This window comes from Daldinia vernicosa, assembly GCF_022497035.1.
Source record: "Daldinia vernicosa strain CBS 139.73 unplaced genomic scaffold F5Y00scaffold_6, whole genome shotgun sequence".
Classification (NCBI taxonomy): Eukaryota; Fungi; Ascomycota; class Sordariomycetes; order Xylariales; family Hypoxylaceae; genus Daldinia; species Daldinia vernicosa.
In genome coordinates, this window is record NW_025953922.1 from 96,757 (window position 1) to 113,754 (window position 16,998).

The following is a 16,998-nucleotide window of genomic DNA, read 5'->3' on the forward strand; positions in this document are numbered from 1 at the left end:
GAATATGAACACGAACCACATAAATGGATGAGGAAATGGGTATCTGAAATTGACCAACTACCTAAGAATAGTTAGAGCCTGGAGTTTATAGATGGATAGTATGAACTATCTTCAAGACTCACTCACATATCGACTATTCTCCCTTCAAGATATAGATAAATATGCCAGCCGTAAAAAAAATCTAATACATCCACCCTACGCATCAAACCTCGTCTTCCGCTTCCCCGCACTCGCACTCGCCCTCGACGCACCCCCTCCCTGCGAAACACCACCACCCAGCCCATCCCCCACCGCCGCCACGAAATCCACCGGCGCGCCCTTACCCCTAGCCCTAGCCTTCTCGATCTCGGCCTGGCTCAGCCGAAGCTGCTCGCGGTACGCCCAGCGCGGGAACGCAGCCGGGTCCCAGATATCCGCGGGCAGGGCAGTCGCGTACTGGTCGGCCGGGGCGGCGCCGAGGCCGACGAAGGACAGCAGCTTGTCGGCGAGCGCGGGGTTGCGCAGCGACGGGTTCGCGGCGACGCGCGAGTTGAAGTGCACGCCCTGCCGCTTGAGCTCCAGGAACCGCTCGAACTTGGCGCTTGTGCCCGGGGCGGGCGAGCCCGGGGGCGACGGCGGGATGGCGGTGTTTGGGACCGGGGGCAGCGTTAGGTCCCGCAGGAGCGCGCGGGTTGCCGTGTACGGCGAGCCGGGGGGTATGTTGAGGAGGCTGTTGTTGTTGTTGTTGTTGTCCTCGTCGTCTTCTAGTGGTGCTTCTTCCAGCGGAGGGAAGCTGGGACCTGCGGCTGCTGCTGGGCCGATCTGTGGCCCGATGATGGCTGCTGCTTGCTCATCTGGTTTTTGTGAGGTAGCACTGGGTTGTTGTGCTGGGACTTCTTCTGTTCACTTGTCAGAGAAGGGATGAGATACTCAAGGTAAGATAGATAATACGAGAAGACACTTACCTGGCTTCCTATCCAGACCGGTAGTGGTATCTTGAGTTTGTTTCAGCGACTGGCCTCGGCATAATCAGTGCTGTCCAATGCCTACCGGTGCAGTTGTATATATCATCTCATGTTTTCATTCATACCTTTTGATCTGGCTTCTGCTGCTGCTGCACGACTTCTTCCTCGTCGCTGCTGCTTTCGTAGCCTACAAGACCTGCCATTTTGAAGCGAAAGGCCCAGTCTGACTAGTGATTTGATTGAAATTCAAAGTCGGGGGGTGCTACTTTGATATGAAGGTAAATTGCTAGACAATTATTTAAGCACGAACTGGAAGAATATCACATTGAATGTAGTAAGTTTCTCATCGCGAGTTCATCGCAAGTTCATCACAAGTTAACGTCCGTCGGTACGTATCCTGAGTTAAAAGTGGGTCTTGATACAGTGTATACAGATTAGACTGACAGTACTGACAGCTGCCGACAGCTGATGACCTCAGCATCAAGAGATGTACCTAGGTAGAGTAGAAGGTACGTACCTCAACAGCCTGGTCCGGAAGGCAGAACTGACGCGCAGCTCCAAGCTCCAGAGGTTCAACGTCCAAAAGATACTGGAGCTTCGCTGCATCCATCAATATCAGCCTTACAACTAACTTCATATTCCACAAGCGACCTACTACTCGACAACTCGAACCTTATCCCGTCGTCCAACTCAATTCAATATGGATCATCGACCGCAAGCTTGGGGCCGTGTAAGTAGCTAAGTTGTGTGTCCAGAGTCGAGAACCAGAGTAGACTGACTAACAAACCCGACTCTACACAGCCCAGAGACGACGTCTACGGCGCCTACGATGCCTCATACATGCACACCAACGGTCCCAACCAGCACACCCAGTCCCCCGTTGTAACGGGAACATCAGTAGTGGCCATGAAGTTCAAGGACGGTGTGGTCATGGCAGCAGATAACTTGGGTACGCATATATCTATCCTCCCACCTATCCCTCTATCTATCTCCTATCTATCTAGCACTCCCCCACCAACCTCGATCCAAAAACACTCAACACTAACACACCCCCCCTCAAGCCTCCTACGGTTCCCTCGCCCGCTTCACCGACGTAAAGCGCATCCGCACCTTCGCCGACACCTCTATCGTCGGCTTCGGCGGCGACGTCTCCGACATGCAGTACCTCGACCGGCACCTAACGGAGCTCGGCATCGACGAGGCCTACAAGCAGACGGCGCACACGCTGAACGCCCGCAGCCTGCACAAGTACCTATCGAAGCTGCTCTACCACCGGCGCTCCAAGTTCGACCCGCTATGGAACCACCTACTCGTCGCCGGTCTCGACGAAGAAGGCAAGCCCTTCCTAGCCGCCGCCGACCTCCTCGGCACCACCTTCTCCTCGCCCTCGCTAGCCACCGGCTTCGGCAGCATGCTCGCCCAGCCCATCATGCGGCGGTACGTGCCCGACGAGGAATCCGTCGCCAACGTGACGCGGGAGCAGGCCGTCGACGTCATCCGGGAGTGCATGAAGGTGCTATTCTACCGCGACGCCCGCTCCCACGACACGTACTCCCTCGCCGTCGTCACCAAAGACGGCATCGAGCTCACCGAGAACGAGAAGCTCGAGAAGCAGAGCTGGGCCTTCGCCGACCGCATCAAGGGCTACGGTACCCAGACCGTGTAACCGCGCATCTTACCTACCTACTCGCCGCCCATTCCTCCAAGTTTACGTCTACGTCTACGTCCACATATGCTAGTTACTAAAGGTGCTACCAGCTAGAATTGCCGTAATGCAGACGAAAGGCCAGGGGGTTATAAGAGCATAAGATCACCGCTCTCGTCGGCATTGGGGGCCATGCGAGATACGATATCATCTATATCTATCTAAATAAGTGAACAATGGAGATATACTTGGTTGCTCCAGGGTTGCAATGCCTTCCGATCCACTAAAGAAAGGGAATAACAGGGTAGCAATAAGATTCTGTATCATTAGAGCCAAGACACATGAACCTCGGTATTGCGTTGACGAGTAATTCCCTATTATTTATTATAAATGCAGAAATCACGGTGCGGCCCAGGTTTATACCTAGTAACATCCCCATCGCCAATTATGCAAATTAGAAAGTATAGGTGCAAATGCTTCCCACGTCGTGCCAACCGTTAGTTGGTACATTGTAGCACCATCGTACTTCATAAGTATTTCCACGATACGGGGGTTCACATCAAACGAATAACCAGATTACATCTCAAGAATCGAGCCAGTAGCATCGCTGTATCATTATTGATTTTTCTTTATTCCTCGCTGTATCTTCGTCTAGGTCGGCCCAGACGACGTACATGGCTAATCGCCTATCTGCCTCCTCTGCAGTACATTGTCCCAAGTCAAGAGTAGGCGTGGGAGGGGCAATATACATCGTCGGGGACTACGGAAGATAGCACCTATCTTTTCTTCCGACCCCCTTAACAAATCACAACCCCGCTATCATGTATATAAGACAAAGAGCGCTCTTAAGGGCCCCGAATCCGACTGCCCACCATGATATCGCTTTGTAGTAAACTCCCGCATTGCCTCATAAACCGCCGATAACCAGTCTAATCATACAGACAGACGCTCAAGATTATTCAACGGTGACCGACTTAGCCAGATTTCGTGGGAAATCGACGTTAAGGCCTTCCATAACGGCCAGCCAGTAAGCGATAAGCTGGAGCGGAATGACATTGAGGATACCCTGCAAGCAGTCGACAGTCTTAGGAACCTCAATCTTCTGCGCGAGACTTGCTTGGAATTCCTCGTCGCCAGGGTTGCAGATAACGATAGGCTTTCCGCCACGGGCAATGACTATACATTTGTTAGGATTGGCTCAGATTAGACTATAAGGATGTAAATTCCACGTACCTTGTTGATAAGCATTTAGCGACTTCTTAAATAAGTCATCACGGGTCAAAATCATGATAATAGGGAGGTTCTCGTCAACCAGAGCCAGCACACCGTGCTTCAGCTCACCAGACATGACGGCTTCGCAGTGAAGATAAGAAATTTCCTTGATCTTCAGAGCACCCTCGAGAGCGGTCGAGTATTGGCTGCCTCGTCCCAGCAGAAGTAGAGATTTCTGGTTCTTGAAAGTCTTGGAGCAGAGCTCCTTGATAGACTGGTCCAACTTCAAAATCTCCTTGATCTGTGTAGAAATATTAGAGAGACCCTCGATGATCTCCTCGCGCCTCTTCTGCTTGGATGCTCGGTCTTCACTAAGAGATAAGGCAAACATAACCATGGCAACGAATTGCGATGTGTAGGCCTTGGTGGAGGCTACACCAATCTCAGGACCAGCGTTAACGTGAACACCGCAGTGTGTCAGGAGGGAAATAGAAGAGCCGACTACGTTGACAATACCAACAGTGAGGGCGCCACGCTCTAGACAGTATCGGAGGGCCATCAGAGAATCGGCTGTCTCACCGGACTGCGATACGAACACACATGTGTCGTCACGGAAGACAGGCGCCTCTCTATCAAGGAAGTCGGAAGCTAATTCTACGGCAATCGGGATCTCGGCGAGCTCTTCAAAGATACCTCGAACAGCCATGCAGGAGTGATAACTTGTACCGCAAGCAATGAAGATGATACGTCGGCATCGACGGATAGTAGCGATGTATGATCTTAGACCACCAAGGGTGACGCTCTTGTTTTCGATGTCGAGACGACCTCTCATGGTGTTGACGACGGACTCGGGCTGTTCGAAGATTTCCTTTTGCATGAAGTGGTCGAACTTGCCCTTCATAATCTCCTGGAGCTCAAGCTCCAGAGTCTGGATGCTACGAACATTCGAGCTGCCATCAGCCTTCTTGAGGCGGTGGATATTCAGCGAGCCCTCGTGAATGTGGGCAATGTCGTCATCCTCTAGGTACATGACCTTCTTGGTGTGCTCAACGATAGCCGAAGGGTCAGATGAGAGGAAGAACTCGGCGGGCATGGGCAAGCCATCATCAGTCATGAAAGCTCGAGACTGCGAACGGTGGAGCAGAGATTTATCGGGGGCGCCAAGAAGGGAGCTCGGAGCTAACAAGTTATTACTCTGCTTCTTCAAGGCAACGTTCTGCGAGGCGGCCTCAGCGGGTAAGGCACCATTTTCCTCGGAATATTCTACATCGACGAAGTCGACCTTCATGCGCTTTTGTGTCTTCACACCAATGACAAGGGGTGAGCCCTTGCGAGCAGCAATAACCTCATGGGGGTAATGGACCGATTTGATCAGCAAACCGTAGGCACCCTCGAGCTCGGTGATGACGGCCTTAGCAAGGTCGACAAAGTCAATGTGGGGATGTTGGTCGTATAGGTACTTTGTGAGCTTCGCAATGCACTCTGTGTCGGTCTCGGTCTCGAACTTGAAGCCCTTTGCGGAAAGGAGGGTCTTCAATTCCTTGTAATTAGTGATGATGCCATTGTGGACAACTGAAAATTCCCATGTGGGGTCGGATCTGGAAGTGACAGTCGGATTAGCAAGGGGACTCGTAAGCTCTACTATGTAAAGGTATTTACCGGTGGGGATGGCAGTTCAGCCGGGAGGGAGGACCGTGAGTAGCCCATCGAGTGTGGGCGATACCGGCATGGGAGTCGAAAACCTTGGTGAGATCTGGTTTAGACTCCTCGATGAGCTGCTTGAGCTTAGCAACCTTGCCGACCTCCTTGAAAGCGAGCACCTCGTTCTTCTTGTCGCCATCGACAGCTATACCAGCCGAGTCATATCCACGATACTCTAGGCGAGAGAGACCTATTTAATAAAAAGCCAGTTGTCAGCTTTCAAGTTTCCATTAATTATTGTTTGGTATGTTTAAGTCTATGCTGCAAAATGCAGGCATCATGTAGAGCGGATCGAGGAGAGCGGGATGCGGCAGGTTATCGTGTCTCACCGTTCACCAATGTGTCGAGGATAAACTTCCGGTCCTTCTCGACCAAGTAGTTGATGTAGCCAAAAATTCCACTGTTATAAAAACTCGAATTAGCACCCCTGAATTGATTATAACAGATTAATCCTCCAAAACTGCTCTTATCCTAACAACCTCATCCCAAAGTCTGAGTAACCGTGACGGCATAGTTCGAACCATGGGATTGTGTTGACCGCCAGAATCGTGGATAGGACAAAGCCCCATTCCGTTTCTGAGGGACGTAGAGCGTAGCAAAAGAAAGGATTTTCGATCGAATTCACATACCACATGTTGCCTTCAGTTTGTTGTTGCAGCAAAGTAGGAATATGGGTAGGTTATTCTGGCCTAAACTACGAGATTCACTCTTCTCCCTACTTAGGTAGCTCTAGAGGGTCTTCCCAGGGTATCAATAATAAAACGAAGGTCAATAGCGGTGAGCTTGGTGAAAGCTTTTGGGGGGGGATAGATTTAATAAGAAAGGATAGAGTTTCCAGAACTTGTTTGGGGGGAGGTTTGGGAGGGTCAAGCTGGGACTTTTAAAGGTAAAAGGGTTGTTACGGTATGGCTTTTTCTACGGAAAGAACACTGGTGCTGGCATAGGCTTTTAGACTTGGTTGTTACCAAGTGAGGCAGCATGTACGAGGACGTAACATAGTAGCTACCATAGTACCGCTACTAGTGGGCGGCGATGGACCTTACACTAGAGAAGGTAAGAGGGGCTGCCAGGGGGTAAGGTGGAGGGGGGAAAGTGATGTACCTGGCTACGATCGAATCCACATGATGCCTTACTCGTGCGAAGTACGAGCTAAGTATCTTCGCGCTTGCATTCACTAGCTAGCGTAACTTCTGAGGTACCTCTACAACCCTACATCCCACCACAATACTTACCCACATATCCACAACATCATGCAGCTGCAACGTATGTACATACATGAAGTACCGCCTACTAGGTACGTGTAAGTTCCAGTGGTACATGTATGCCACGCACATTCACATACCAAACCTAACCTAACCTCATACACTAGGTAGACGCTACAACTTGTAAAAGTTAAACCTCTTCTTTCTCATCCTCTCATGTCTATTGGATTATCGTGTCTTTGTCTTTTTAATTTTGAACCAATCCAATCCCGTCGACTTACTCGATCTATCTTTACTTTACCTCTTAAGTTACATACTTAAAGTTACTTCACGACCAGTGGGTTGATAACCCTATGTACATAGTGTATGTTCCTCGTTCCCAGTCTCCGCCATTCTATTTGTTGCAAAGGGCGGAATCCAGCTATCAGCCCTTGTTTTAGAATCTACCGCCTTTCCATTCACTATGTTCTTGTCTTTGTGCTGCTAACCTCCTCTCTTTTTAACGTAGCCAATCATTGTCGGAAACCTATGCAGTGTGCCGAGTCATTCATCATCTGGGCAACGGTCAGCTTGCTAATACGACGATAATAAAATAACTTTATTGTGTTACAAGAATTACAAGAATTGCAAGAACTACACCCCGCCATCTGAACTTCGCCTCCACTCCCGGTTCATAGCTCCGAGAACGAAAAAGAATCATGTTGCACCTATTCTCAATGTCGCCAATAACTGTCTCGTCCGTCTTTTTTTTTCTCTTCTTTTCGTAAAATAATGTTGCGACCAGCCGTCTTATGAAAATCTTACTACCACCCAATGGAGCGTCGACGCTATTCATTAGTGTCTTCGTGTTCAGTGAGATCGATTTTCCAAGGTGCAGGGCTCGCCGTTTGCCGGATCATCATCCTGGCCGCAGCCCCTTATTTTGGGGCTGTACCTGAGCTATCTGCACTTGGGGCCATACAAGTGAGGCTTGGCCCAGGCCGGCCAGAATGTTACCCTCCACCCCAAGCTCCCTGCTAGCTTGTTGGAAGTCCCGATATCAGAAACAATCCAGCGTCCGAACACGACCCCCTCTGACGACATATCGAAAAGGGGTCGCCGCCGCTCAATAAGAATGACGTGTCGTATAAACAAACAAACAAATCATCATTGGCATTTCCCAGCATTCGGAATAAGTCCCGTATTGTACAATTCGAGTAAAAGTCGTCTCGAAGCCTGGTCAATTCCGCAAAACATGTCGCCATCATCCTTGATAATACATACCTATCTAGTATCGAACCCTATCTGAGCGGCTGAGCTCTAGTTCTTATTTAGTGGAACGAAATCGCCCAACGTCAATCATCTAATTAGATCTTTGATCTGGTTATTGATCCTTTCAAAAATAAGGCATTTATTATATACCTGACAAGCCAGTGCCAGCATTCCTTTGTCATCAAACCCCATACAAGGACATCTTGTTATAGGATATCGTATTTCGTTCATCTCGTCTCATCTCATCCCATCTCAATTGCGATCGCAAGTTGTTCGTGAAGATTCCCGGCAACCGACTTTCGGTAGTAATACCTATTACAATTGCGCCGACCTCTCCTTTGTTTCCCCCTGTCATATGACCGAGTTGCCCAGCCCTTTGTTCGTGATGAAGCCAAGAAGGCCAATATGATAATTCAAGTCAGCTCTGCCTATTACCAACACACACCATAACTCGCACCGTCGCCTAGTTACATAGTGACTCGCGCCTGATAAAGTTAGCTAAGAATAGCATCAACGCATAAACGCGATCTACCCAATAGGAATCCAATAGGAATCCCTGCAAGGTTTATACCTGGCCGTCGGTTACCAGTCATGTAGCATTGCCGGCAACCCACCATTTTGATGTCAGATTGACAGGGTAGAAGGGCTTGATGTAGGTATTTATCCCGGCGGCCTACAGTTCGTGGATGTCCGAACGACATATCTCTCAACACGACACGTGGTAGTATTGCATCTTGTTTAATATAGTTGGTTGGAGATCTCGCTACGCGCAACGCCATCTAATAAGTAGTATCTATCACGAAGTGATACAGCATATATGTGATCATTATTTAGTCGTAAATGCGACTTTACAATTCGCAAAACTACTTGCGTGCTCTATACGATTCATGCACCATTGCTCCAATAAGAGGAATACATGACAGATAGAAAACAGATTTAATATATTCATTTACCCTTGGAACTGCTAGTAACACTTGGCTAGTTAACTTAGATTAGAGACTTTGGGGTTGACTACTCCGGCAGTAGGTAGCCTAAATAAGATACTAAAGTCATCCATCTTTCATATGCTGAGCTCTTATGCCTCTCATGGCAGAGGGGGGAGAAATCCTAAAATTGCCCCCAGCCGAAATCAGCCGCAAGCGCCTATATTCTAAGGAACTGATAGAGTTAAGCTGTTAAGCTGTCCATTGGCTAGAATATACGTGCCTAGACAGATAGGATCATAGGGCTGAGAAGGTACATGGATCAGAATGTGTATGTAGGACCAACCGTTCAGTGGATTGACCAGCTCAGCCTCAGACCTATATGTTAGGGATGCGTGCACGTCTATACATACATAATATGAACCTCTCACTAATTTAGTATCGGAGGATGAAGAAGTCATGAAGTAGAGACTCTTCTAATTTTAATAACCTTAACCCCGCGGCATTGAAACAGAGACTAAGACATAGAGACGGGTTCTCCCTAGCGCAGAGAGCTATCTGATTAGCTATGATCATATACTAAGGAATATACTATGTAGTCATGTTTACGAACTACATACGTGTAGGCTCACGTCGGGCAAACTCCAAGCTGGGCATCTCACCCATAGTATATAAACAAGAAGTTAGTATAAGATATATACACTATACCAAGCTCCTTCCGAGGTAGTTCTTCCATCCTAAACGCAAACTTGGGGCGGCGTAAGTGGAGCTGTATTACTCCAGGTTCGACCCCGGCTGCATAGTGTACAGACACCTAGGTATACATAGTCCCAGAACGAGTAGACCCTATTACTAGAAACTCCCAACGATAGACTATCATAAACGAGGCTTATTAAAGCTACAGACTCCACTTGCCGATTGCTTCGTGCGGACTACCTACCATGTAACTCTACTCACCGCTTTTGTTAAGGTTACCTCAAGGAGCACCGCGCAAGTTAAACATCTAGCTTATTTCAATGCCAATAAGAGCTTTTCCTATAAGAGCTTCATACACTTATAGTCTATAACTTAGTTTGCTCTTATAGGGTGCGGTACTTGTACTTTCCAGCGTATACCTGGTTCGAAATATGACCGGAAAGCTATGAAGCTATTTAAGTGCTAGTAGAGCTAACTATATAGCATCGTCACTCGTGCTACACTGCTATGTACTTGATACCTGACTCTTCCCCAGTAACAAAGCCCACGGGTGTTCTAGCCTCTCTCTATCGTGATAACGTTAGTGCACGCATCGAAAGTAAAGGAGCAAGAAAAGAACCATGACTGTCTAGAAGATAACCCCCTTTTTGCCCCAACCATTTTTCCATCCTCGCAGCATGATACTGTATCCGGTTCTCAGTCCGGGTATCATTTTACCTGAAATGAGAAATACCTACCCCGGACGATCTCCTATGAAATAAGCGCTGCGCTTTATCTGAAGCCTTAACCCTCTAATACTCGGTCCAGTCCACAACACACGACGTGGGTTGACTCTAAGGATCTCCAAACGCGATAGGAAGTATCACAACTCTAACTTAACCCTACGTTTAGAGAAATATTGCGTTAGCATACATACAGTATCAAGATTGGCGGTAAAGGGCAGCAGACGCTCCAGATATATGCTTGAAATCCCTAGGGCGGACTACGAATTAGTTGCTAACCTACTGTTCTCCGTTCTGAGTAAAGCCATAACTACACCTTGTTCGAGTGGAGTATAGTAGCACTGGGGGAGGGGGGAACCGCGACGTAGAGATTATCTAGTTACTCACTTATCTGATCAAAACAAATAGAATTCTATGAATGTATCGGCAGATATCAGTACCTACCTACCTATGTATACGATCATGGTCTTGCCTACGCCATAGCGTCTCCCGTACCACAGGTACCGCGTAAACAAGACCCGGGGGTGTTTGCTAGGTAGGTTACAATACACGACTGCCAACAGCAAAGTGTAACGACGAATTCTACGGCATCCCTCAATAATAACGCCTTACACGAGAGTGGTTGCGCCAAATGAACCGGTCCCGTGTTCCCTAGTTACCTGCAAGCCGTACTAGAAGCTCGACTTGATCCTAACCTCTACTACGAAAACGTCAGTACCGTAACATCGTTACTACCGTCTCCATCACTGACCGGGTAAAGAAACTATGAAAAGACAAAAAAAAAAAAAGAGTCCTTAGGCATTGCAGTAACCCGTTGGCAGGTCTCTGAGGGTTCCTAAGAAGGAGCCTTAGGTAGGCTAATAAGCTATGGTAAGTATGAAAAAGAGGGAAGGCAAGGGAAACATAATAGGCTCATAAGATCGTGTCCTTTATCATATTACTAGCGAGGCCGCTGAGACTCCGCCTGGTTTCTACATATTTGATAATCGTACACTGAGGCTTAGTCTAGCCATGTAGTTGACTGGGGCTTCAAAAAAACCACCTATGCGGGAAAATAGGCGGGAATAGCTACCAACCACTGATAATGCCTCGTGATGCGTTGTTCGGTCTGACTCCCTAACCCCTCGCTAGAAACGGGTTAGAGAGATACGTCCCGCTGAGTAGATCTTCCCTCCCCCCTCCAAATGCTAGTTATGCTTGCTGCTCTTGTCTCATAGCTTCTGGTACTCTAGCTTGCCTTCCAACTTCTTCGCCTCCGCTAGTTTTCGGACCGCCTTGTTGAAGTCGTCCTGGTTGACGGCATCTCGGTAGGCCTTGATCGCGAATAGACCGCTGTAAAATTAAAGGGTTAGCATATCTTTTTATTTGCATAGTATAAACCGTTAGGTAGGGGATGCAAAACTTACGCCTCCGTGACTACGTTTCGCAAATCGGCTCCGTTCAGGCCATCGCTCATCTTGACTACGCTCTCGAAGTCAATCTCGCCTTCAGTGACGACGCTTTGGGCATGAATCTTGAGAATCTCAAGACGGCCGACCTCATTCGGTAGTGGGATCTCGATCTTTCGGTCGAGACGGCCGGCACGTAGTAATGCGGGATCTAGGGTGTCGGGTCGGTTCGTGGCCATGATAATCTTGGTTTTGCCCAAGTAGTCGAAACCGTCTAGCTGATTGAGCAGCTCCATAAGCGTGCGCTGGATCTCTCGGTCCGCACTGGTGCCTTCGGAGAACCGCCGACCACCAATAGCATCAATCTCGTCCATGAATATGATGCACGGCTCGTGCTCCTTGGCATACCCAAACATTTCTCGTATAAGTCGCGCCGACTCGCCAATGTACTTGTCGACGATGGCTGATGAAACGACTACTCGTGTAGAATTAAAGTATTAGCCAAACTGGATAACTAGCATAACTGTATAGTATAGAGTATAAGTTCTATACGTACCTTTTAAGAAATTGGTCTCCAGACTGCTAGCTACAGCTCTCGCCAACAGCGTCTTTCCTGTACCCGGAGGTCCATATAGTAGCACACCCTTGGGCGGCTTGATACCCACTCTTAAGAATAGCTCCGGGTTCTTCAGTGGTAACTCGATGACCTCACGCAACTCGCGGATTTGGTCGTTGAGACCACCGATACCAGCGAAAGAGACTTGGCCGGGGTCCTCCAGCGACATGTTGTAGACGAGGGGGTCAACTTCTCGAGGTAGCATCCGCATGATTGTTAGCGTCGTCATATCGAGCGCTACACGGGTTCCCTGCTTCAGCTTGGCCTTGTCGACTTTCGATCTGCACCCGACGACGTATCGGGGACCTGAGGAGGCCTTGACGATAACTACAGGCACAGGCTAAAGTTAGTATGTGTTCTTAACGGAAGTCCTAACGGAAGTGCTAAGTAATTTGGGTTGGTGGCGGTAGCGACGTACATCTTTCCTCATCCAACTGCTTTAGGACTTCACCGATGATCTGCCCGACACTTTGCAGGGCCTTGATATTCTCTTCGGTCTGGTTGAACTCCTTCTCCAAACCCTTGATCTCCAAGCGCAGGGCCTTGAGCTTCGATTCCCATTCTCGCGACTCGATGAGCTTGGCTCGGAGCGCTTGGAGCGCATGGTCCCGTTCTTGGTCCGAGGCCATGGTTTGTGGTTAATGATGATACGAATTCGGAAGAGGATTAAGTGGTAGTATTTAGAAGAAAAGAAATGTAAATCGCCGGCGTGTTGAGAATGAATGGTGTCGTACAGGAAATCGGGATGGGTTTGCGGATGGAAAGTTAATTAGATGGAGCTCAAAGACGAGGCCGTTAGCCGTTGCTGGTAGCTGATGAAGCTTCCGTTTGCCTGGTCGGGCCTGCTAAACTGAGACCCACTGTAGACCGAACTTCTACCGCACATGTACGTATGTACGTGACATGTGTACCTGACAGCCTGAGTGGTTGCATTACGTAATCTATGCTTACACGTCCATGTGTATACCTACCTCCTATATTTGAATGTTGATTAGCACTGACGATGAATTTTCATTTATAGAAGAGAATAATGATAATTATTACATGCTATGTGCTACCCTTCCTCTAATATTAACAACATTGAAAGAAGTACAAAAAAGGTGTCTATAATACATATAACAGGTATGTACTAATACTATGGATGAATGAATTAGGGATAAGTTTCCCTATTGCTTCAAAGGCTAAAGTATTGTATATCTCAAAACTTAGCTAAACAGCTAATTATTTGCTATAATCGAAGTCAATTAGAAATATAAAATTCGATCGTTCATTAACTTATCCTGCAATTTGAACCTCTCGACGAGGATCAAAATAATACAGTGCAGCCAATACTATGCTCCTGGGGTATATGGTGTAAATCGTGATGCAGCAGCGTCCTTGTTACCAATATATGTAGCATGGTGATCAGCAACTGGGCTGACACAGTGACTCTGCAAAGTCCCGTCTCCGGAACTTTCTGTGTGGAACGTCATAAGCGTGAACTCATAAAAAAAAAAAAAAAAAAAAAAAGGAAACACACATCCGTCATTGTGATTCCGCTTCAGCTTCAGCTTCTGCTTCTGCATTCTTCCACTCGGTTGTGATCTCCTCTCGCACCGTCCGACACCATTTCCAGATTGCCGTCTCGAAGTCTACCCATACTTGGGGGTCGGTGTTGTAGACTACTCCCATAACATCCACCTTCAGCATCACTTCATATCGCAGCTCGGCCGCTTTAATCCAGTATCGCAAGTTATCTGCACACCGGTATGGCTTTTGTGTGTCCGTATGGAAGGTTCCAATGGCGCCAAAGCGCCGCCGTGACTTCTTGACTGCTGTGTTATGAAGCTTTACAAGCCTTAGGCCGTTCTGCAGGCTGTCTAGGAATGGAGTTGGCAACTGTGTCGCCTCGCCAACTGGTGTCCACGGAGGCAATGGATCGGCCTCGGTGTCGATCGAGCTTAAAAACGCAATCTCGCGCTCGATTTCTCTTCCCGACCAGTCACCCTTTATCCATGTCCAGCTGGCTCTCTCGGCACGTTCGGCCTTCTCTATCTCTTCCTCTTTGCGAAGCATGGTACGTATGCTTTCGATCCATGAAGTCATCGTCTTGTGCTCTTCGCCACGAGGACCGCCGGCAAAACACCTAGTTGCCATGTGTTTTAATACCTCCATGACAGAAAGCAGCTCCGAGCGTATCTCCTTTTCGGACTTGATAGAGTCCAAACGGTCTGGATGCTCGTGCGCCGTATAGTAGATCTTTGCAGCGCGAATGGCTAGTGTCATCACGTCGAGCAACTGTACTCCTTGGACTTCGTACTCCGTCTGCGTTGGCTTGGCATGCCCTGGAGATCGGGTTATCGGCGCTGCCTCTACAAGTGTCTTCGAGGCAGCGTCTAGCGCCTTGGTTAGGTCTGCTTTCATCTCCTCAATCGTAGGAGGTTTAGGGATATGTTTCTCCCGATGAATATAGGTACTCGTAGTCGGTGGTAAGACATCCATATCTGGATCTTCGAAATCATCCCAGTAGAATCCCTCTTGATCTTCACTGGGGGACTCAACCATAAGACCATTACCAAAACTCTGAGGACCAAGATCTGGGCTGCTGCCCATCGAGGCATAAGAAGAGTCTACATCTGAGCCGGGCGTTTTCTGGTTTAGCACGGCAGAGGGGTCCAACAGTGATAAGTCCAAGGTGGCTCTTGGGTGTCTTTTTCTTGCTAGCTGTCCTCCTTTTCCATCTAACAGTCCTGTCCTTGCAAAGTAGTACTGAAGATGAGATATACTTCCCAAACTCAGAACGCTCTCTCGGTGCCTTGCACTGCTGGCAAAGTCTGTCCCTTGCGGTTTTGTATAACCGCGCCTTTTTAGAGGCCTTTCTAGGCTTATTGTAGACAAACGTGATGAGGCGTAGCTTGAGGAAGACAGCCTAGATGTATCACTAACTAGTGAATCTCGATACGAACCGTCAGCACTCGAGGCACGAGAGGCGGATGATGTGGTCGAAAGACATCGAGCCGAGTCTGTCCTGTTGGAACCTATGGCTGGACGAGGGGCTCTCTCAGGTGAAGGAGAGTCTCGGCGAAAGGTTGGTCGCTCGTTTTGGTTAGTTGCCATGATTGATGCCTTGAAATATGGGGTTTTAGTGTAATCTGGCTGGGGAAGATAACGGTTTAAATTTAGTAGCTGCGGTGTTGATCGAATCGCGGAGGAGTTTTCGATATCAGAATGGAAAGGCGAAAAAAACGAAAGGCGGAGAGCGCAGGGCTAAATGAGCGTGGGTCAAGGCCGTTCAACAGCTTCGGGTTAGATACTCCCTGGGTAGTTATAGTTGTGAAGAGAGCGTTGCCTGATATTCGAATAAGCTTGTGCATCCACGAGAGAGATATATATGAAGAATGTAAATAATGATATGAAACGAGGGTCAATGACGAGTCATGTAAGTATCGGGGAATAAGGAATAAACAATCACACATGTGGCCGTTTCCCGTTTTCCCCCCCATGAGAATCAATTAAGGCAGTTAAGGAATATCTTACCTTATCTACTTCGTGCCTAGCGCTACCCAGTTATTCAGCACATCCTTAAGGAAGTGGGACTTCGGGGAAGGAACCAGGGGCCATATATACCTAACCTAGGTACCTAATGTACAATGGTTTTTTTAGTAAGGTGGTTATTCTATTCGCGTCGAGCCGGTCCTCGGTTAGTGGAGACGCGTAAAACGAAATAGGATAGGTAGCCGCCTTTGCCCCTTTTTTATGTTCTTATTAGTAGGTACCCTATCGTCTCTTATTAGCCAACATCATAACTCCATGAATGCGAATCCTTTTACATTCAGATTCTTTATGTGCCCTTCATCTCGACTAAATTAGTAGCTTCCTTACAGGTGATAATTATTCAACATAACATTGACTTTATAGCTACTTACCTAGGTAGGTATTGTGTACGGCATAGAGGTTGTACATAATTGTCCAGAAAGCTAGGCTACCTCTGTGTAATCGAAGTCGGTGCGTTCGTCTAGCTGGGCAATAAGATTTAATTACATTGCTGAGTGTCTGACATTATGGACCCCCTCTTTCTCCTTTAATTACGGCGGTTTGTTTTCTTCATCGAGATGTCTGACAAGCTGTGCAACTGTGTCTAATACTTCCTCTCTACATCAGACGCAGACTGTTTCTATGTAGGTAGGTATGACATCTCTATAGCAACATTCTATTGCTCAATTACCCCGCGAATAGCACGAATAGCGTATAGACAACTGTCAGTCCTGCAGCAAGGTAATGCATAATGCGTGTGATAGCGCTTCTAGAAGCCAGGGGATACTCTGTCTTCTATGTAACAACCCCCAGGCACGTTAATTATATCCATTTGAAAATCAGTCTGATGACGTAAGGCCGAGCATAGCTACCCAGTATTATACCATATGATCTATATGAAACCCAAATAATAAAAAACTAAAGTTACATAACTTAGGTCATTAGGTTATGTATAGTGTATTATTAGCATAAACAACTCCATCGATCATAAACTTATTAAGTAACTACTCAAAAACTTATGAATATATATGTTTAATTTGCATCCTCATTTCGATAGAATTTTGCAGCGTCGTAATGTTCATTTTGCGTCTTTTCCGATCCTAGTAAAGCTGGCTCGGAATACCTAAGATATGCTGAGCGACCTGGTCCTTGCGGTCCTGGCTGTCCTGGCCGACGGTTCCATGA

The 16,998-nt window shown here is 47.8% G+C and overlaps 5 protein-coding genes across 5 annotated transcripts; 1 reads left to right on the top strand and 4 right to left on the bottom strand.

Moving 5' to 3' along the window:
* Positions 1-195: 195 nt before the first annotated feature.
* F5Y00DRAFT_258302 (HCNGP-like protein-domain-containing protein) lies at positions 196-1,147 on the bottom strand (the record flags this gene model as incomplete). The annotated part of the gene is made up of 3 exons (XM_048010681.1): positions 196-878; positions 945-993; positions 1,070-1,147. 3 exons carry the CDS (start codon positions 1,145-1,147, stop codon positions 196-198), a joined length of 810 nt encoding a protein of 269 aa, XP_047868387.1.
* A 497-nt stretch (positions 1,148-1,644) lies between these two features.
* On the top strand, positions 1,645-2,610 carry F5Y00DRAFT_258303 (proteasome endopeptidase complex, beta subunit; the record flags this gene model as incomplete). Its single annotated transcript, XM_048010682.1, has 3 exons — positions 1,645-1,674; positions 1,746-1,893; positions 2,006-2,610. The coding sequence occupies 3 exons, from the start codon at positions 1,645-1,647 to the stop codon at positions 2,608-2,610; spliced, it is 783 nt and encodes a 260-aa protein (XP_047868388.1).
* Positions 2,611-3,442: 832 nt separating this feature from the next.
* F5Y00DRAFT_173509 (glutamine:fructose-6-phosphate amidotransferase) lies at positions 3,443-6,328 on the bottom strand. Its single transcript, XM_048004895.1, has 5 exons — positions 6,132-6,328; positions 5,832-5,902; positions 5,461-5,692; positions 3,823-5,399; positions 3,443-3,765 (listed from the first exon to the last, which is right to left on the bottom strand). Exons 1-5 carry the CDS (start codon positions 6,134-6,136, stop codon positions 3,545-3,547), a joined length of 2,106 nt encoding a protein of 701 aa, XP_047868389.1. The 5' UTR covers positions 6,137-6,328; the 3' UTR covers positions 3,443-3,544.
* Positions 6,329-11,200: 4,872 nt separating this feature from the next.
* F5Y00DRAFT_226688 (P-loop containing nucleoside triphosphate hydrolase protein) lies at positions 11,201-13,133 on the bottom strand. Its single transcript, XM_048006371.1, has 4 exons — positions 12,719-13,133; positions 12,241-12,627; positions 11,703-12,159; positions 11,201-11,628 (listed from the first exon to the last, which is right to left on the bottom strand). The coding sequence occupies exons 1-4, from the start codon at positions 12,927-12,929 to the stop codon at positions 11,508-11,510; spliced, it is 1,176 nt and encodes a 391-aa protein (XP_047868390.1). The 5' UTR covers positions 12,930-13,133; the 3' UTR covers positions 11,201-11,507.
* Positions 13,134-13,786: 653 nt separating this feature from the next.
* F5Y00DRAFT_226696 (uncharacterized protein) lies at positions 13,787-15,630 on the bottom strand. The gene has a single exon (XM_048006372.1). It carries the CDS (start codon positions 15,394-15,396, stop codon positions 13,825-13,827), a length of 1,572 nt encoding a protein of 523 aa, XP_047868391.1. The 5' UTR covers positions 15,397-15,630; the 3' UTR covers positions 13,787-13,824.
* Between the last annotated feature and the right edge of the window lie 1,368 nt (positions 15,631-16,998).